Here is a 21845-nt window from a genome sequence, read left to right on the forward strand (position 1 = left end):
ATAGAGTCAAACCATACATCAGGATCAGATTTTAATAGTGAAGATGTTTAACTAGTAGAAGGAATCATCATGAGAAATACTGTATTCTTCATCTTTGATGTTCTCTAACCAAAGCTGAGGTGTTTATGTTTAGAAACAGAAATCAACAGTTTAAAATCTTTGAAAAGTTATATTCTGCATGGCTTTGCATCACCTCTCCTAGCGATAATTAGTTGCACTGGGTAGCGTAAGAACCAAATGTAAAATAGTAGGCTAGCTTTTAATAGGCCCCACAGCCTGATATTTGTATTCTTGTTTTTGAAGGGGAACAAACTCAAAATTCTGATTGTTTATATCTAATGAAAAGGAGCAAAATGTCCCGGTATCTTTTAGACCACATTAAGGTGGCACATGAGAGGTACTTCCAGTTCAGGTGAAGCAGATTCGTAATCTCATACTGGGAGGAGGCAGTAAAAGCAGAACATGTTAAAAGGCAACATCAGGGTAACGGGAACAAACTGTGATGCTATGAAAGATCTGGCCTTCCCACAGTCAATGGAAATTCTGCCTTTGATTTCAAAATGAACCAGAAATTCACACAGACATTGCCTACTATACACTGAAAAAAAGTCAAAATCTTGACACTGTTATACATTTTATGTACAGCTGGGACAGATACCTTAAAGGAGAGGAATAAGGTATATAAAATAGAGATACAGAACAGAATGCATACTCCTATCCACTGTCCCATAACCAAAGGAGAGAGTGCATTAAATTCAATTACAAAGGCAATCACACTAAATGTAATATTATAATTAACACATCGGTACTTGGAATCATTACTCCATGCTAACATTTAATCAGTTTAAATTTTTATGAACTTTTCAACGCTTAACTGAACAACAGCAGCATCTGCAGTTGCTGTAGCTCTGGGGGAGTTTCAGATTGAAAATATCATAAGCATTATGTCTCCAGGCAAAAAATACCACAAGTTGGATCAGAAATAAACTTCCATTACCTGCAACATTTAGCTGTGAATGAATGCCTGGGTTCTTAATGCTTTTGTCTATGTCTCTTTTTTCTTCTGCTGATACACCCAGCAAAGACCACTCTACTGGTAAAGCAAGACATTGGTTGGGATGGTCTCTCAGCCTGTCAGACGATGTCTGTTCCTCACTTTCCGGTTCTACCGACTCTCTGGCTTAATGTAAATCTTTGCATAAGGCACTTTACACATAGCAAATAGGAAAAGAATCATTTTTTCATTTTTTACTGTGCAGCACAACAATATTTCCAATTGCAAATTTAATCTGCAACATGAACTGCTTTTAGCTCTACAGCTGAGTCACTGTGTGATTGCTTGGATCTGCTTTTGCAATTTTGAGAAGGATTGTCAAGAGAGGAAAAAAAAGCAAAAGGAGTACGAAACAGGCCCATTGGTGCTTGACCAACACCTGAGACTTTCCTCCTGAATGAGGGATTAGTGGGAGCTAATCCTTCCTGAAGGCACTATATTCAGCAGATTCCTACAGGGAACATGGTCCACTGTGATTATTGAGATGTTCTGCTTCGGAAACAACTTGACAACTGCCCTTGTCTGAATGCCAGGACACCTGCAGCCAAGCAGTGATGGGCCAGGTTGCCCCTTGGGAGGACCTTAACACATGGGACATGAGTGCCTTGGGCAGGAAAGGAAACGGCTGTTCCCTCCAGGGCTCAGCCAAAGAGAGACATCAGGGCTTCAGCATGCTTGAGCCGTGCATCACAGAGTGCCTCTCCCTGAAAGAGTGAATACATGCATCTCATGCATGGGAGCACAAGCATGGCACCTACAAACACCAGGCACGCTTGTAAGGGTCTTTGCAACAGTTAAGCCATACTGACTTTTCATTCAGTTCTCATTTCATTATTTTAAGGCCTGAAATACAAACCCCACAAAGCAATGGTAAAGTTGTGCTATCAACAAAAACACAGTTATGCTTGTTTTCATTTCTCCTAATTGCAAAAAGTAATAACGGGAGAGTTTAAGGTTTGTTGGTTTGTTTGTTTTTTGTTTGTTTGTTTGTTTTTGTTTTTTCCCTAACCTCTGTATTCAGCTGCATCCACATTAAATCTAAACATATTGCTCCCTCCTCACCTGCAAGCTCAGACCACGGTGGGTTTTGTTCAGTATGACAGATGTGGACATTATTAATTACCTGATGAAATACTGGAGCATGAGGAAATGTATTCATGAATGCCTGAGGGAATTTGTTTACATGCATTCATTCACTGTTAGTCTTACCCAAACTGAATGTCTTTGTCTTTCCTTCTTTCTCACCCCTTCCTCCTCCCCAGACAAGATGTTTGGGGACATTCTGAAGGTTAATTCAGCATTTTCTAAATGTCACCTAACTTGAATGATAAATTTTATCTAATTTATTTTTCATCCTCCGTCAGAGCAAACTGTTAGCAACACTTAGCAACTTTTCGGACCATAATTTCTACAAACTGAAGGCATCTGAAAGCATGATTGTGCTCTTGGCTGTGCTAGAAAACAAAACAAAACTCTACTTCTTTGTGTTTCTTTGGTTTCAACAGCTTCATTCTTTCCACAAAATATAGCCACATCCTCGATGTCCCTTCATGCTTTCCCCAAAGCAAGCCATACCACATTGAACATCACACATCCGTTACTGGACCAGTGTACATGACATCTAAATAAGCTGATGGGTTTACTATCCTGACCTAACCTGAACTCCCCACCACAAATCCTGAAGAACAAATTCACTGCTGACAAATTGCCACTGAGGATGGCAAACTCCAGCTTTGGAGAGATCTGTGAAACCCCTATGCTGTGCAATTCAGCTATGCTTGCCGCTACGTGCCTTTCAGTAGTTGAGCAGCAGGACATCACCATTACAAGGAAAAGTTGATCTTACCAGGTTTCATGGTGAACTTGAACTGACTTCTTCCTCTTCAGCATGGGGTGGGGAGAAAACTGAAGCAGTCACCTCCCCAGCACATGGCCAGAATCCAGAGGAATATCCGAGTCAGCTCACCTGAAACAGATGAGGACAACCAGTCAGCCAGTTTCATTTATTCACACATTTAATGGAAAAACTTGATTCTGCCAACTCTTCCCACAGCAAATTTCCAACTAAATTTTTTTTCCTGCTGCTGAACTTGATATTGGTTTATTTCAAGATACAAGCTACAGTGAGCAAGCTCTGAAATACCAGAGTGAAACAATAGCAGGAGGAAGGGAAAGCATTCAAAGTTACAGAAGGAAAACTGCAATCTTCCAATCAGCTCATGAACAGAGAGTTCACTGACACTGCAACAGCCAGCATTTCAGTGAGCCCACAGACTATTTTATCTAATTCACTGATGAGCCCAGGAGAAGCCTTCCTGTTCTCTCAATCTCTTGGTCCAGCTCTAACCTCACACTGCAGTACTGCAACTGGTGCCATCCACCTGCAATCCCCAGGGACTCACCACCCAAGAGTAAACACGCTGATGATGTCTGTTCCACTTCTGTGATAGCGCAGAAAATAATCTTTTTGAGAGTCAGCACTACTTTAAGGAGACCAAATATATTATCAAAAATATGGAAGCAATAAAACAGCCTTAACAGTATAATAGCTTTAGAGGAGCAGAGGTTGATATTTTCTCTGTAACTCTAATTACTTAATATACATTAAAAGCAGCAACATAATTACTCAGCCCGCACTGTATCTGCACCTTGGGATTTCACAAAATTGATGAAAGGACATGACCAAGCAAAGGGTCATTGCAATAGAGATTCCACACAACACACAGTCCCTCACTATGTAGGAGGCTGACAAAACCAGGCCAAGAGAGATGGAGAATTCCACCCACTGAGAGGCTGGGATCCCAGAGGAGATGGGTCTGTGCCCCCAGCTGCTGGTGCTGCACCCTCCAAGGCAGGAAACTCATGCATACCCCTGGACTGAGATCCCAAAACCCTTGCTCAGTCATGCAGATGACAGCAGTGTGGTCTATCCCAAGGGGAGGGATGCTACAGGCACCTCACTAAGAGGCTTCACACAGGACTGAAGGAAAGGGATGACAACCAGGTGACTACAGAGAAGCCTGTGGACCTCCTCTGGCAGTCATGACAGGCTCTTTTGCTTTACCACCTGGACTGAGATTCATGTGAGATGTGCAGATGTCCCTCCTCACCTTTTCTTGGGGGCAGCGATGCATTTTCCCAGAGGCTTGTTCAGCCTGGCTGAGTAGCTCACATGGTCACTTCTGCTAATGGCCATCTCTCAAAAAGGCCATCATCCAGGCTGGTGCACCCTAACCCACAGGGCAAGAGGGCTGGTCCCTGATCTCAGCTGGCAACAGGTCCGAGGTGACACCAGGAAAACACGGCTGCAGGAAACTCAGCTTTAAATATTAGATACCTTTTTGACCTAATTTCTGACCTTTTAAAAATGTCGTTGTTATTAATTCAAGCAATTTGCAATACTAAACTTTAAATATTATTCAGAACAATCCTTTGTCCTTTTGTAAAATGCCGTTCCATTCATCCAGGCAAACACATTTTTTATTCATATGCTTCTATTTAATTCTACTTTACTATATTACTGAAAGCTAAGCATGTAACCTTTGCCTACACTTCAAATTCCTCTTTAATTGCACCACTTCAAGACGTCACACTACATTTAGTTTCCTGCGGGGCTCTGAAACTGCTTCTTGACATGGTCCCACAAAATACCCAGCTGCTCTCCGGCTGCAGGAGGTCACAATGCAACCCAGCCATCTGTCTACAATGCTTTTGCATCAGAACTACTGGGATTAAAGCTTTGCTGCTCTGCCTTCATCTCAGCTACAGCCTGTAACTCCCTACCTGCAGAGTCCGTGCACTCTCAACCCTGAGCCAACTCATCTTCATTTGTACCCAGGCAGCAGCATCACGCCAGGGGCATCACAGAGCTGCAGGTTTCAGGATCACCCATGGAACACCCCCTTGTCTCCAGCTGAGCTTGGGAACAGAGCTTTTTGTTTTAAAATAGACTATGAATTAAAATGCAGGTATCTCAGCTTTCCATTCAAAACACGGTGGAAATTATTAGCTTTGTTTGTTTGTTTTTCCTCAAGAAAGCTCCTGTTTGGTGACTTGCTTGTTTATCAGTTACCAGCCTCCAGCTGAGGTGATGACTCACTGTTGGTGCCCAAGCGCAATGAGACGTGTAGTAGAGTGAGTATAGGAAGAGTTGCTTAGTCACAGCTACAGGCTGAAGGAAGTTCCTTTCAGTTAATGTACCTTAAGCATTTGAAAATCAGGCAGAAGAAAGAATGAAGATCAATCTAAATCAAAATAAAACAAAATATTTTTGGAAATACAATACTCCATTATCTTTGCCTTTCCATTTACAGTCAGAATTCACTTCAGGTTTATAGTTATATTCCGTTTTAATTATACATCATACAAAGGACAGCATTTTGATCTAGGAACTTTTATGCTGAAAAGAGCTAAGTTTCTGAAGTTACCTGAGGAAATATTATATAGATAATATGAAAAGGCACAGAAAGCTGACCATAATTTTCAAGAGCTGTAGCAGGAACAATTTACATTGATAACTGCGTAACGAACACTTACCTGAAGCCTGAGCCACTTTGAGCCATGGCTGACTGCCCTTGAAGCTAAAGATGCACTCAGCCATCTCGGTGTTTCTGAATTTCTGACTGCACAGAGCTTTGCTCCTGATGGATTTGCAGATGCTGTGCTGGGCTGTCAGCGCACTGACTTAGCATCTACATGCTCCCTCAACCAGACCACTGTAATCCAGGATTTCTAGGAGCCAGGTGACTCTGATGCACAGAATTCCTACAGCTCCTTTGGGCATTGGTGTGGCCCTCCAACAAAACAGGAGGGTACTGAATCTGGCCCACTCACTGTGGGCTGATACAGGGTACCAATGCTCCATGCATCAGTCTTGATCTTTTCAGCACAACTGCTGAATGCCTACAGCTCTGGGATTCAGTTAAAACCCTGTTGCCCTAGGACAGGCACTAATGACCAGTGCCAGGGATGATGGCACCTGGCAGTCTGGGTCCTAAATCTGTCCTTCTGTGTGGACAGAGTAACACCTACCCACTGTGGTGAAAAGCCTGCTTGCCTCACTTATCAAATAAAATGAGATACTGGAGCCAAAAGACTTGTTTTCAGAATTCCTAAAAATTCATCCTGAATTCTTTCCCAATCTCTGATTGCTCAAGCTGAAGATTAGCAAACTCAAGAGAGCTTAGCTCCTCTTGTATTTGCCATATTCAACCACTTTGCTTTTCTTCCCAGATTTCCAGAGTGATTTCAATATTAACTGTTAGCAGTATGTGAGAGAGAATAACTTTGTTCTCACTCTTTTAAACTGCTCATATATTCTGAGGTTTTCCTTTAGGTATCATATAAAAAAATCTAGGATTTCTACTCACTTATACTATTCTCTTAATATATGAGGAAAAGCGTGGGAGAAGGCTAAATAAAACTAAAAAGACACAGCACACAGGGTATCTCAGACACAGATATAGCTTCATCCTACAAAACAAGCTCCTGTCATACATTTCCCTCCCCCTTTGCATGCATATGCAATGCTGATGACTGCTCAGGTGATGACCTGTATTTATCATCTACCATATTTATCAGGCACTTTCCCTTCTTTTCCTCATCCAAAGTTCTGAATATAAGCTTGAACAAATGTAATGAAATGATTATCTTTTTTTAAATGTTCATCATCTCACAGGTCAGGCTCTAGGGTGTGACTCTGTAATGTCCAGCAGGCTTATAGGGCTTGGTAAGAGGGTGTCCATCATATGTATTTCCCTCACCTCCTGCTCTCAACTACTGGCTGCCCATATCCTTGTCCACTCCTATGCTTGTGTTGCACTTTAAGGCAGCATAACCAAGAGCTACCACCAAAAAGCAAAGTCGTGTTCTCACCCACCCTCTGCCACACACTCCTCTGTTTGCCACATCAAGCGCACAATGAGTTCAACAGATACTGCTAGGTTAGCTTTAATTTCAGCAACATGATCAGTTCCTTTACCCAGTTCCCAGTGTGACTGTGCAAACACCTCACCTAACCGAAGGAGAAGGTGGTGGAGGGGGAGAATCAGCAGACTGAGCTTTCTGGCAACAAAATCAACTTATGGAGCTGCTTGTGGACCCCTGGCATTGGCTTTCTACCCAGAAAGCCAGCAGCCTGTCAAGGTGTCAAAGCGTTCCAAAATAATTTTCTTGCAAAAAATACGGTGAGGACAAAGCACATGAGGGTACTGTGAATGAAAAGTTTGAGCCAGGAGAATGTCTGGAAGTGACCCACGACTCAGATACACACACAATACAGCATAGGAACACAGTTGTATGTACGTCCAGGCATGGGAAAAGCCCCATATTTGTAAAAGTTAATCCCTCCAAACCTAGCACAAGCTGAAATTAAGGTTGCATGTACCGGTTAATTTACTTTTTACTCCCTGCATGTGGATGTAATGAGATACAGAACAGAATTGCTACCATAAAGCATGTTTATTTTATGTAGTATACAGAAAAGACTACCTTGATGAATGCTGTTTCATTGTTTTATGTTTTCCTAACTTTTCAGTGTACGTCACAGACCTTCCTTACTCCACGCTTTTCTGATGTGTTGCCATACAGAGGTGATTATTTAGCTCGCATTGTTGTGCCATGAATTGGCTTTAGGCACAGCAAAGAAATCACCTCCCTGACATCTTCACGAGGCTGCAGCATCTTACTCTATCCATTTTCACTTAATGCTTTCGGATCAGATCTTTCAATGGCTTTATGGACAGCTGTGAGTGCCCAAGACTCTTTAAAGCAGATTCCTTTTGCCTCAGTGGAGGGGCCCAAGGCTGGAAAAGCCTTGCTCACCCCTTGGTTTGGTTGACTCCCTTAAACTATCAGCTGATAGTAAAGGAAGTACATTGTGGCTCCACCACCTCTTAGAAAATAACGCAGTACATTACAAAAGCACACACTGCTGTATCCCTGAGAAATGCGAGGCTCTCCGTTTTGAATCGAGACTCCTCTGTGGGACCAGGAGCAGCCCACCAGGGCTGCACCTGCTCCAGCACTCATTCTAGCATCCTTTCCTTCCAGGGCTGGGGCTGACCTACCAAAATCAGCCTTAACGATCCTCAACAAGCAACACCAAACCCTGCTGAGAGAGGTAACCTTATTCCTAAATACTTTGTGGAAGTTGTTGCCATCACCCAACCATACTTTGGTGCTGCCAAAACACATGCTCAGAGCAAGCCCCTAGAGCCAGGCAGCTGGCAGCACCTGGACATCAGCATGGGCTTAGCTCTCTGAAGGTGACATCTCACCTTCAAAAGAAAAAACAAAACAAAACAAAAAAAAAACCTGCAAAAACACCACCACCAAAAAAAAATGATGCTACCCCATGAGACACACAGAAATCCCACAGCTCCATAGCTTGCCTTTTGATGCAGCTCCAAAGCCTATAGTTTGCCACACAGCTCCAAAGCCTGCAGCCCCCTCCCAGAGCCTCCTGCCCCCTCATCCATCCCTGCACCACCCCTTCCCACCTGTGCTGGCTTAGTGGTGCTCCAGGGCTGCAGCTGCACTAATAGCCTCCTGTCCCACAAAGCATGGTGGGTGCTCTGAAAAGGGCAAGGAGGTGCATACACCTGAGCAGGGCCCACCACACTGGGCAGGAGAAAGGCTTTGGGGAAAGCCTTTGGAGAAAGAGCCGTGGGAAATAGCTCTAAAACGCAAGCACTTACCAAATGAAAAAAAAAAATGGTAGCCCCACAAACAGTGAAGCCTGCTCTTCTTAAGAGCTCTACCTCTCCATCAGATTTTATTTTATTTAATTTAGGAAGGAACTCAAATGTTATTTGGTATGGACCAGGCACAAATCCACCTGAAGGCCCAGCATAAGGTGACCCAGCTACTGCAAAAAGCTGGTGTTGGCTGTCTGTATCTTTCTCCATGATGCCTTTTCTCCTTGTTTTTTCCATTTTTCCTGTAGCTGTGTAATGAAATGAGTTACATACTTAACTGATGTAAAAGGCAATTTATTTGCCAGATGAGTTTCATCTGGACTGACTCTGTGATTCTGTGACTCCTGATCTGGTTTACTGTATTGACTGCACGGAAGTCATGCTAGCATGCAAGCTGGCTGGAGAGGATGAAATCTTCAGTGGCATCGTGGTTTACATTGGGCTGCTGCATATGTGGAACTGCAACTTTAGCCAGACTTAATCCTTGCACAGTTTTAAAATCACACAGCAGGGAAAGCCTTTACAGGAAGATTGGATTGTATTTAACATTCTTATGCTGGTACTTTGCATTAGTGATTCTCTCTGGGTTAAATTAATATTTTTTCTTGAAACCTTCAGCATATAAACAAATAAATAACAAAATAATGAAACTTAAAATAAACTCAATGAAAAGGAATAACTTATTAAAGTAGTTCTCTACATGAGTGTGATGGCCGTCAAACTTTTTCAGTTAGAGAATACTTCTGGGAGGTGCTATTACAGCTTGTACAAATTACGGGGTTGAGGCTTCACTAATCCTAAGGAAAGTAGAAAATCTCTACTTCAGGGAACACTTAGTTTACATTCCTCTAAATTCTTCCAGAATCAAACACATGTGCTAGTACACAATGACGTTTCATGCAGTGATAAGACTGAACCACTCACAATGCAAAGTCTGAAGAAATTTGGAGATTGCTTTCTACAGCCTGGGCCCCTGGGTGCTGGAGTAGACTATAACCAAGGGAAACCTCCTCAACCCCCTGAACTCACTGGAGTGGCACTTGAACAAGAGTTTGCCCAGCAGTGATACCTGCTATAAATGAAATCTGTTTTACTCTAGGAGGACAAACCTGGGTTCAGGGCATAGCCAAGCTCATCTTTATGTCATGCAGGTCACTGTGCTCCATGGTGACAGACCCCAGCATGTCATTTGCCAACAGTACAAGACATGCTTAGCTTTCTGTATGTCTTTTAGATGGACCTTAATGGTCAGTTTCTGTCACCTTTTTTTTTTTTTTTTTTTTTTTTTCTTCACAGTTGTAATGACAAGGTAATCGGGTAGTCATGCAGGAATCAATGAAGTTGTTTTAGAGGGCTTACTTCAAAGAACACAAATAGCAGGATTTACTGAAATGGACATATGCTACTGACTGTGCATAGAGAGAGGAAATAATAGATACTGTTAATTCAATAAGCATGAACCTGTGGGAGAGCTTGGCTCATTCATCCCTTACCTTAAAATTTCCTGCTCACTGCTTGTTAGCAGCTCAAAGGGCAATGGTGAAGTCTGGCCTGCAGTCTCACCATGCCAGAAGGAAGAAAGTACAAAAGGGTATCAGGGAACCAGGAACTGATGAAGTGTGACTGCACAGTTCACCCATAGTTGTGAGTGGGTTGGCTTCATGAACCTGTCTTGCTCATCCAGACTACAGACTCCTCATGGTGGCTATGGGAGCACCGTGACTTGACTGCACTAGAATACACCACAAATTTAGTCAGAAATGAATTACATTTCCAAATTGTGTGCATCCCTCATCCTTTGTTCTTTCAAAGTGTAATCCAACCCATCAAAAGTGCAATTCTGCAACAATATCAGACAATATCTTTTGGCTTTTTGGGTATGTTATCATAGGAAATTACCATGACTTGTGAAGCTTTCAGTAAAGCCTGCATACATCTTTTCTGTATTTGCTTGTCAAACTTGCAGGAGCAAATTCCAAAAGGACAAGTATACATTTACAAAATAGCAGAAACATCCAAAAGTACATCACTGTAGTTATTTGTTTGTGAAACGTAAATAGGGGAGCACAGAGCAGATAGCTTCCATCATAGTTGGTTGCTTTGCTTAGATGGCATTTACATCTCTTTAACCACACAGACTAGCATGTTACCTATCGCTCAAAGGATTTGGATGATGCATGATGGTACTAAGGTAATGAAAAAAGGGGTGAAACACTGTGTAATAGGTAACACTGAGGTCCTATGCCTCACCATACCAATAACAAAGACGACAGCACCCGTGTACTGTATATGAGGGTCGAAGTTATTTGGAACAATTCAGAAAGCACTCTAGTAAAATAAATAAATAAATAAATAAATGACACAGCTAAGCTGGCAAATGACAATGACATAAAACAACATTGCCAGCCACAAGTAACTTAAATATTGTGGTTGGAATCCCCCCAGACATCTGCTTCAGACACTCTGAGACCAGAAGGAGTGATCGCATATGTTACACATACATTAAGCACAGCTCTTTATTGAAGTTCATCAGCCGAGCTGCTTAGCATAGCAAAACAATGTTGTCCTGTTTCTCCTTCAGTGACTTGTCTCAATTAGCTTTAACATCAACCTTAGAAAACAATCAAAAGGATCCTCAGGGGAAACAACACAAAACAAAAAGTTCCTACATTGAAAGCAGACATGAGCAAAAAACTTGAAAAAGTGCCCACTGAAGATCAGATGATTTTTTTTTTATCATTTTTTTTTTTTTGATATCAAATAAGTTGAAATATTTTGAATGCAATAGCTATGGCATGGCAGGAGGTTCTTTTCTCTCTCCAGTTTATCTTCTCTATGCTCTTTTACTTTGTTATATATACTATTATGTAACAGTATGACATGCAGTTGCAGCCAAAACATTAGAAACTTAATCTAACCATCACTCTAAAATAACACAGATGTCATTCTGGTTCTTAATAGCTTGAATCAATTCTTCAGTAAAATCCACTGCTGGACTTACTGACTAGGTTAGTGGCAACACACTTAGTCCTACTCGAAAATAAATCCAGCTCCTGTTAGACCGATACGCCACAAAGAAAACATGTTCTGATCATAGCTGTGATACATTCACTTTGGTCCTCCTAGTTACAGTGCAGCATAGCACACCCTTGATAATTCACTCTGATGAGCATGTTTCACAGACATGAGTTGAGACATGCTATATGTGGAAGAAAGGTATTTTCAGACCATATAAACAAACAATTATTATTTTTTTTTGCTTTGTTTTGTTTTTGAAGTGTGCTTCTCATCCTTTTGTAAGGTCCTGATGCTGATGCACACTCCAGGTTTAACCTTGTAACAAGTCTAGGATCTTTTTAACTCACAAATAAATGAACTGCAGAGTGAGGAAGAATGTGGTGATTACAAACTACCCTGGTGCAGGAAAAGCAGCTAACATCGACAGCTCACATCACCTAGATCATTTGCCTAAGTCAAGCATTTTGATGAGGTTTCGAAAAACAGGTTATATTTGGAAGACAGACACCTTCCCAGTTTTCAGCTATGCAGTTTTGCTCCATTTTATTCTGTTCAATTTTATCCCATTTCCAAGTATTAAAGTGAAACAGAATCAGATAAAATAGAACACAAACAAAAGTCAAAAAAAAACATGTTCCAAACAAGGTCTGAGTTTATTGAAACCATGTTTTCTTTCAGCAGTACTGCTGCACCTTGTCATTGCAAATATTTATGTTTTTCAATTTATTTCAATTGGAACTTTATTGTTTTACCATTTCCTTGTGTGCTAGGATACAGAACAAACCATCAGTGCTGACAAGTTTATTTCTAAATTCAGTTGTCAATCCAGCTGCACATTGAGAGTTCAAAGGAATGTAACTTGTGTCACAGGCTCCTGGTTCAACAATGTCTTAACAATCCCCTTTTCAGGCAAAAAACTAGTGGATAAAAAAAGCCTCCAACTAGCTAAGACCTCATTAGTCTAAAAAATCTTGAAATTTCATCCATTTAAATTATGTAATAACTCAAAAATGACCAAATCAAAGACCCTGTATGAAGCAGCACGTAGCATGATTACCGCAGCTAAAGGACTGCGAACAAAGAAAACAAAGGTTAAGGAAAACCGCTCCTAGTATCTTATACAAATTGTGTTTTGAGTTGAGTGGTCTTCTAGATACTTCAGGAATGAGAATTTCTACCTGACTGGACTACTAATGCTTGCTTATAACATTACCTCCCACTGCTCATAAGAATAAACTAGACACGTTATGTTTTCACACTCAAAATCAAAGAAAAGTAAGGAAGGAAATAATTCTGAAAAAAAAAAAAAAAAAAAAAAAAAAAGATAGGTATCCTACTCTGGAATATTTTCAGTCTTTCTGACATTTCTTTTGCTAAGAAAAAAAAAATCAAACTTTCAGAAAAAGTTAAGCTGAAAGCCAATACTTCACAAGATTTTTTCCATAACTCAGGCTGAGATACCTACAGAGAAACTAACTCCTTGCAAATGATATTTGCTAATCTGCACCATGAGGCACTCTAGGGACTTGCTGTCAGAGAAGCTGAGCAATCAGCTGCTCAATAGTATAAATACGGTACTGCTCGGGTGTCTAAATACAGCAAATAACCAGCAATGAAAGTAAGAGTTTGGGGGCACTGGCTTGGTCAAGTCCCCAGACTAAACAACAAATCTGCTTCCTTTTAGATGAACAACAAAAGCACAGATACTCTTTTTTGAAGTTTTCCTGTTAGCGCTCATTGTTATCTTTAAATGAGATCCAGTAAGCAGTTTCATGTTCTGCTTTAAGCCAAGAGCTCAATCTCATCCTTCCTGTGAAGTAGGCAAAAATGTGTATTACTTGCATTCAAGAATCGATTTATACGTTGGTATCTTGAGGGGTCACAGGGATCTTCCATTTGCAGAAATTTTATACAATAATCAATCAGCATCTTCTCACCTAACACTAAAATGAGAAGAAACTTTACAAGAAATGATTTTGCATTTCTGCCACGTCTGGAGAAGTCTTTAAACTGAGCAGCTGTCACACCTGATCCAAAGTCCAGACATTTGACCTGATGTTCATGCAAAGGCTTGGCTGGCATCAATATGATCTCTTTGATATTACTTATCGCTACTGAAATGCAGGCTATCCTGCTCGACTCCTTAGCCAACATGAACTCAATATTATTAATTCACTGTGTGATTTCTAGCTCTCTTCTCTCTCTTGATCTATTGGCAATAAATGTTCTACACATGCTGTAACAGGAAGTAATAAAATTGTTCAACTACTACATGACAAATCCACTCTAACAACTGACAATTTCACACATTATAAGAATTTTATCCATAATGGAGAATTAAAGCACAAAATCAAGAAACAGAAGCCAATTTCTGAAAGATAAAGAATCGATCTGCTAGTTTCAGAATCTCTAAAATCACTTGGAAAATATACATTTTTCTTGCAAAGTAACATCAGTACTGTTTGACTTTATTTTTTTTTTTTTTTTTTTGCCATTCTGCAGATAAGCAGGGTGGATCAGGTTTTGAAAAAAACAATATTAAGTTTTTGTCTGTTTGTTTGTTTTAAGTAAATAAGTGATTGCTCCTCCTGTGAAGTTACTAAAAGCGGTCTATTTGAATAGCTATATTAAAAACTGTGATATATCATGTCTTCTTAAGAGGTCAGATTATATAATATATGTATATATTAATAAGAAAGGCATAACAACACATTTCAGTCACCATAAGATGCAAAATAAACTGAAGGACTGATACAATAGCCCATATTCCCTCCCCCACCCCCCATGAAGGGGGTGGAAAAGAATCCAAAATTTGATAAAACCCCAAAGACTAGTCATTTATTTCTGGAAGTAGAAGGAAAATCCTTTACTGCTAAGTGTGAAAGAGTTTTTAGAGAACCCTTCAAGATGACTCATCTTTCTTTGCTTGTTTTTAGCACTTAAGAGTCCATGACCTAGTCCATTCAATTTCATGGCTGCAAATTAACATCTGCTTAATGCAGAAGCTAAGTCTTTGCAAACACCCAGCTATGTTTTTGAGATAACATACCAGCTACCTGACTTTTCTTAATGTCAATGCTCATACTGTTTCTCTGTTTCACATTGTTTCTGGCAAGTTGCAGAAAATTGCACTGCGTTGCCCTGCATGAACTTGTGATGTTTGATCACAGCCTTCTGTTTCCACATAGCAAAACAAACTTTGTTCCAGACAAGCTGGCTAAAAGCTGTTCCTAGGCACCACCTGGTTACACAGGCCAATGCCCAATCCTGTGAATCCTCCTGGTTGGCTCCAAACAGGTCAGCTCAAAGCTATGCTGCAGACAGTTTATCCAAATATTATGCTTTGACTTCATACTGGAACAGCTCTGAAGTGTTTGTGTCATTTAACTACAGCTAAGAATGTTTTATCACAGCACTGGAAGAGGTTTCAGTGCCCAAGCAATTAATGCAGTTATGTGCACAGAATGCTAACCAGTTCTCAGAAGTGTAATTTTACATCCACAATCTTAATGTCACTCAAAGAGTAATTATTCCTTAATGTTTAGACTGTTTAATTGTTAACAGAGTTAAGTCTTCCTTTCACACCACATCTGCCATCCTACTCACAGTACAATCACAAAACTGACATAGAAAAGCACTAGCGTGAGTTTGGATTTTGTTCTGTTGTCCAGTTGCTGAAATGACTCAAGACCACTTTACTCTTCTGGGTTTAAAAATAACATTGTTTCACTGCAGTCCTTCACATTTTGCAGCGTAGATACAATAACAGCACTTACAGAAACTGCACAATGTAATCAGAAAAAAACAGGTCTCAAGCTGTACTTAGCATTTTTGATTGCTTTAACAGTACTGAGAGCTATGCTGTAGAACTTGACATCTTAACCATGATATAAGAGTCCAAGAGATACTGACTGATTTGGTTTCACTATATTTCACTGAAATAAAAAAAAAAAAAAGGCAAAAGCCAAGCCTTTTTTTTTTTTTTTTAAACGGTAGACAAGAACAAGGAAGTGCAAGGCAGTACTAAACAGGGCTTAGCATCTTTGTTTCATTAAGGTTTCTCGTTTTATCCTTATGCTAAATCTTACTCTTTCCACAATTATCAACAGTTTGATACTAAATTTTAATTGTGCCCACTGTACTGAAGAATTTCACTACATTGAAAGCTAGCAGTATTTCAGACTCCAGTAGATAAATCTATATGATTAAATATTACTGGAATGTAATCCACTGAAACTGTTTTCAGGCACTGTAACATTTCAATTACGTACCTAAGTTATGTCAAGGACAGCACATATTTAAAAATGAGCTTCAGTTACACTATTGTTGATCAGGATCTTGCAAACTGAAAAGCAACTTCAGTGACAGTTAAGATATTTCAGACTTCCATTTTCTGGTTCAACGCATAATGTTAACATGGAGCTCCTATGTGTAAATTGTAGAATTACTTAAATTCTTTTCCCTAGAATTGAGAACAAATTACTGAGATAACCAGAAAATAATGACAGGATGCACCCAATTCATGAATTCATGTTTCTTCCCCACAATCACATATTGTTTTTTTTTATTTTTTTACTTAAAAAAAAAAAAATATATATATATATATACATATATGTATTTCCTTTACTAGATTTTATCATCTTAACATAAGATGGAAATATTTATTTAGTTTTAAGACTGGTTCACAGAGGCTGTCAGTACAATGGCACTCAACATTAGATGAAAATTTACAAAAAAACGTCACTGGAACAGTCTGGCCATGTACTCACTAACAGCCTCCTCATCAAATAAGGCACATTGTTACTGAAGTACATCTCTGAACATTAACTTTTAAATGTTTCTTCAGTCTACCTGTAGTTGGGTTTCACTCTGGATTACCTGAGTTTAGAAATTTAGAAAAAGCACCATTTTGAATTGCCTTCCAGGTTCACTTTGGGTGTAAAATATTATGTGACATTTTCTCGCTGTCTTTTCATATTTACCTGTAGCAATATTCCAAATAACCTGGAGGCTGGAAAGAGATGAGTTGGGTTTGTTCTAATTATCTGAAACATCTCCTTGTACTGTTTAGTTCAGGGTTCAGCTTCAGTTATATCTGCTGTGGCAACTGTATTAAACTTCATTTTAATACTTAAGAGTAGAAATGTATTATCCATTAGAAACATGAGAACAACTTCCATCTTTTTCTTTTTTATTTAACCACATATAAGTACACATCAACAGTTGGCATAAATTGCATAAAAATACAGTACCTTTTTGTGCTGGAACACTAGTCACAATGTTTATATAAAGATTTTTTTTTCCGGCTTCCTTGAATTCAATTAGTATTTTAAAAAGTGACTTCCCAAAAGCCCTTTTTTTTTTTTTTTTGTTTTTGATATTTTCCTTATATAAATTTTTCCAAAATTTATTCTGTAAAAGTTAAAAAGCTAACGCATTTTCAGCCATTCTCCCTCACCCTCTCAATAAAATGGATTTAAAAAAAATAAGACGACTCAGAATACTGATCAGCTGTTACACTACTACTTTATCAGAGGTTCCCATTTAATTGCTCCTGTTATACATATGGTAGATACCATTCATATAGCATCTAATATTATTAGATGCTCTTAGAGTTGTAAAAGACCAGTCATGTCAATAGACTGATGCATGAACAACAACAACAACAAAAAAACATAAACAAGCCAAGAATGAATGATATAGAGAAACACGAGACTTTATAAACCTTGAACTGTAGAATCACCATTACTGTGATATTTTCCCATAACAATAAATACACAAAAATTCTATATCAGTTAAACGACTGAAGAATGTCCTTGTACTAGGTATCCTGGGAAATGAATTCTTTAAGTCCTATATTACCTATAACGTTAGTGTGATGCCAAGATGACATAAAACTGAAGAACCAGTCTAATACTGTTGGAGAAATTACACCCACCCAACTGTTTGGCTATACTCATATCACAACTGGGTTAAATTTCATTTTTCTTTAATGCTGATGATAAAATCCAGGCAGGATCTAATACAGGGGAAAAGAAAATGGGGCATAAATTTTGAAAATAAGTTCTTATCAAGTTAGGCGCTGAAGGTCTAGTTAAGGCAGTGAAGGATTTATTTTAGTATGTTTCTAAGGCTATTACAGATTTTTCCTGAATAAAGCATTTTCTCTTAAAAATTCCATTTGTATTATGCCAGCTTATTCTGAACGCATAAGAATGCTAAAAACCCTTGGACACGGAAAAGCTAAACTATTGCTCGCTCCAAATATTACACTTATTAGTCTTCATTTTTAATATCAATAAGGTTTCAAGAACATGCACCTAAATAACAAAGTTTCATGTTCGCTTACAAAGTTTTCCATTTCAAAAGCAAGCTTAAAAGCATGTGCTAAGTGATCCAAAATGACCAATGTTCTTAATTCTCACACAAAAAATGTACTTCTCTCAGACATGACTAGTGAAACTATGCGACTTAAGAGAATTTCTAGTAACACCTTGTCCAGAATAATAAAATGGGTAATAAAAGTAACATGAGAAATGTGATGCCAGATGCACCATTCCTTTGTTCCAAGCTGCTAGCACCAAAGCTTTAAACAAACTTGCTTTGCTAAGACATTCTGACAGTCCCATTTCACAATATCATTGGTTTTGAGAATGGAGTTACTTTCCATAGATTTTAACTCCTTTTGGATCAGTGTTCAATAAAATGTGCAAACATATAATCATTTGCATAGCAAATCTCAAGGGACTGACCCTGAAATAGAAATCCAAACTGTTAGGTTTAAGATATTTCTATAATCAGAATTCACTTAAAATGGTAAAAAATAAGATACACATTTTTCCATTTTAAGTCTAGTAAAAAAGGTATTTCTGATTTAGAATTCTTACAGTTACTTGTTTAAAAAGCTGAAAGACTGATGGTTCTTTGCATTGAAATGTTACTCATATGGAATCTTCAAGACTCTGTAATTGCTATTTTCAAATACTGTGATGAAATATGGCCTGGAATCCTTGCTCATCAGGGTACATAAAGGAATTCTGCCACTATTAGCGGGATCTTCCACATCCCAAATTTCTGGCATACTGCAACCAGGCCTAAAAAAAAAATAAAATGAAAAGAGAGATAAAGAAATTCCACCAGAAAAAAAAAAAAAAAAAAAAAAGCATTTAGCTTGCTGAACTCAATTTTATAAACTTTTCTATGAATAAGTGACTGTGCCTTCTATTTGAAGTTTGTACTTATACTAAAAATTATCAGATTACAATATCAATAAATATGTTAGTAATTCAATAAAAAAGTATTTATAATGTATAAAATTTGGTCGTTTTTGTAGTTATGTAATTAATAACAATTAATTCAGAAGAGGCAGCATATATGGCAAAACAATTCACATTATACAACATACATCACCACAGACCCTTAAAACTTTCTATAAAATGAAGGGTGACGCACTCCTGACATTTTTAAAGAAAAATAAGACACCTTTAAAAAAGTATTACCTCCTTGCTTTTTTATTAAGGCACACAACCACTAATAATTCCCTGTACAGTTATCTTTCAGCGGTGGTATCACTGAAAAACTTCCTAAATTTGGTGAAGATAATACTAAAGAAATGTAATAACTTGAATTTCTTTGTATTTAGAATAAAAATGAAATGACTCCATTTAGATGATGTCTTAAAGGCTCAAAACAGAAATTAAGAAAAATGACATCATTTTTTTCTTATGGACAGTCTAAATATGACAATTTTTTCAGTGACAACCAATGGCCATGATACTCTGGTACTCAAACTATCTTCTACTCTGCACCATATCATATTTGGTGCAGATATATATCATACCATATCATATCATATCATATTTAATCATATTTGGCTTTTAGTGCATGCACACATCTCTTCTTACCATCACAGAATAATTTCTTTTTTTCCTTTGCAAACTGCTGTAATTCACAGTCAAATTTTAAAATACAAAGAACACAGCTTTTCAGGTGCACACAAAGACCAAAAAGTTACTAACATCAATAAAGTTGATCATACTTATTAATAGATGGAGAAGCTGGAGAAAAATGAATTATGGGCACTTTTAATAAAGCATAGATCAATATTTCAAAGCTACTGTTTGATCTCGGACTACATATTTGACTGGTATATCATTCTTGTGAGAAAGAGATTACTCACTTTTTTCTGCTTATGCACAATGACTCTTCTAGAATGTAGTAATTCACTCCTAATTTTATTAATTCTCTTTTCACTTCTTTTGCAGGTTTTCGACTGTACATGGAATATACTACTTTAGTTCTGGCCCTTCAAAAAGAGAAATATGATAAAAGTAAGCTAAACAACACAGGATGGAAATGTAAGGTGTTTTTTTTTTTGTTTTGTTTTTTTACTTTTACTGTAGTTTAATTTCAGTGACATTTGCTTTAATATGATGATTCCTTCACAAATGTAATGTTCCCAGAACAATAAATATAGAGCTCTTTTTATTTTTCTGTAGCAGGAAACAACTTTGCCACAAGATTCATGGTTACTTTGAACAGAAAATGTAAAAACATCAAAATGATGCATTTCAAATGTAATACTCAATGGTAGATGCAAAGACATCAAAATGAACTTGCCTGGACTAGAGGTGATCAGAAGAAATTATCTGCCCAGTCCCTCTGCAAAAGGTCATACTCTTTGCCCTTGGTTGGGCTTTTTAAAATGCACAATGCAAGACCAGATGTTCACTCTGAGGTCTGCATACTGAATCTAACAAAATCATCACTTGCTCGACATGATCCCGTTTGTAACATCCAGTAATATTCTCCTTTCATTGCAGAGAGCATGGCGTTATTTATTAACTCCTGCTCATTTTCTGATACTGTATCATCTCCAGAATATTTTCCCCAAACATGCCCTGTCCTATCTGTTTGTACTTAATGTCAGATACAGAATTAAGGACATGAGCCACGTAAAATGAATATTTACTCCTCTTCTTATTTTTCTTTACTTTGTTGTTTTCTTTTTTGGTATGCAAGTTTGAAGTCACATCTATCCTGCAATATATCCGCTCTGATGAACACAAGAAGAAGTTCCTGAAGAACTACTGCATGTTTTCAATCCGACTTAAAATTTTATGGGTATTTTAACCAACTTTTCTATATTACATAATGCCTTTCTTACTTTATATTATCAACATTAAGAGTATTAAGGGAAAAAAATGTTTAAATACTCAACTTTGATAGTTACCTTAATCCTGCATCTTCATAGTGAGGATGATTTACAATAGGACGAAGCGTGGACAATTTAACACTTGCCATTGTAGGCATTGCTCCTGCAAAAACAGCATCTGAAAAACAGAATGAAAGGTATTTTTGAAATTAAGAATCAAGTAGTAAAAACAGAACAAATCTTCAAATACCTAAAACAGTAATCCTATAATAGAAAAACAAAGTGTGAAGAGGAAAAGGTACTTACTTCTTTTGAAATAGCATTATGTGGCACCCACATGATATTCACAAAATCACTTTTTTTTTTTTTAAAACCTTGACCTCAATATATGTCATTAATATAACTGAACATCTAAGAACAGAGTTTTAATACCTTACTATTAATCTTATCTTTAATACATCTTATTTTTCTGGAATGTGTAATGTATTCATTATGAGAATGTCTTGTTTTTTGTTGTTTTTTTTTCATTTGTCACTTCTAATACCACTGTTAGATGAGCAACAGAATGTCAGTCCTCTTTGGCCTGAATGTATATTTTCTTGCTAAAAAGGTAACTATTCTGGTCCCAAATAGTTTTCTGACACTTCTGTTCTCTTCCGTAAAAGAGCAGGAGCAAGCACAACACAGCCACTTTGAATTCTCTTCTAGCCAAATGATAAGCATGGACACACATACAGAACCAGTTATGCAAGTGAAAATCTGCTTTAATTGGACTTTGTAAAAGCAGTTTTGCTGCAGATACACTACTCCAGTGGCCAGAACCTCCAAGCTGGTAGGCTGGAGTCTAACTAACTTTTTGTATATATATAATTTTTTCATTTGAGACAGCTTCTATGTGGAAAAGTTGTTGTTGTTTTTTGGA

At 38.2% G+C, this 21845-nt stretch overlaps 1 protein-coding gene across 1 annotated transcript in view; it reads right to left on the reverse strand.

The window, feature by feature from the left end:
• Positions 1-17142: 17142 nt before the first annotated feature.
• DPY19L1 (dpy-19 like C-mannosyltransferase 1) overlaps positions 17143-21845 on the reverse strand; it is a 50839-nt gene continuing 46136 nt past the window's right edge. Inside the window, 3 exon segments of the mRNA XM_032181428.1 lie at positions 17143-18863; positions 19949-20074; positions 21002-21101. Coding sequence (XP_032037319.1) covers positions 18707-18863; positions 19949-20074; positions 21002-21101 — 383 coding nt within the window. The 3' untranslated portion in view covers positions 17143-18706.

Source organism: Aythya fuligula, chromosome 2 (genome assembly GCF_009819795.1).
Source record: "Aythya fuligula isolate bAytFul2 chromosome 2, bAytFul2.pri, whole genome shotgun sequence".
Lineage (NCBI taxonomy): Eukaryota > Metazoa > Chordata > Aves > Anseriformes > Anatidae > Aythya > Aythya fuligula.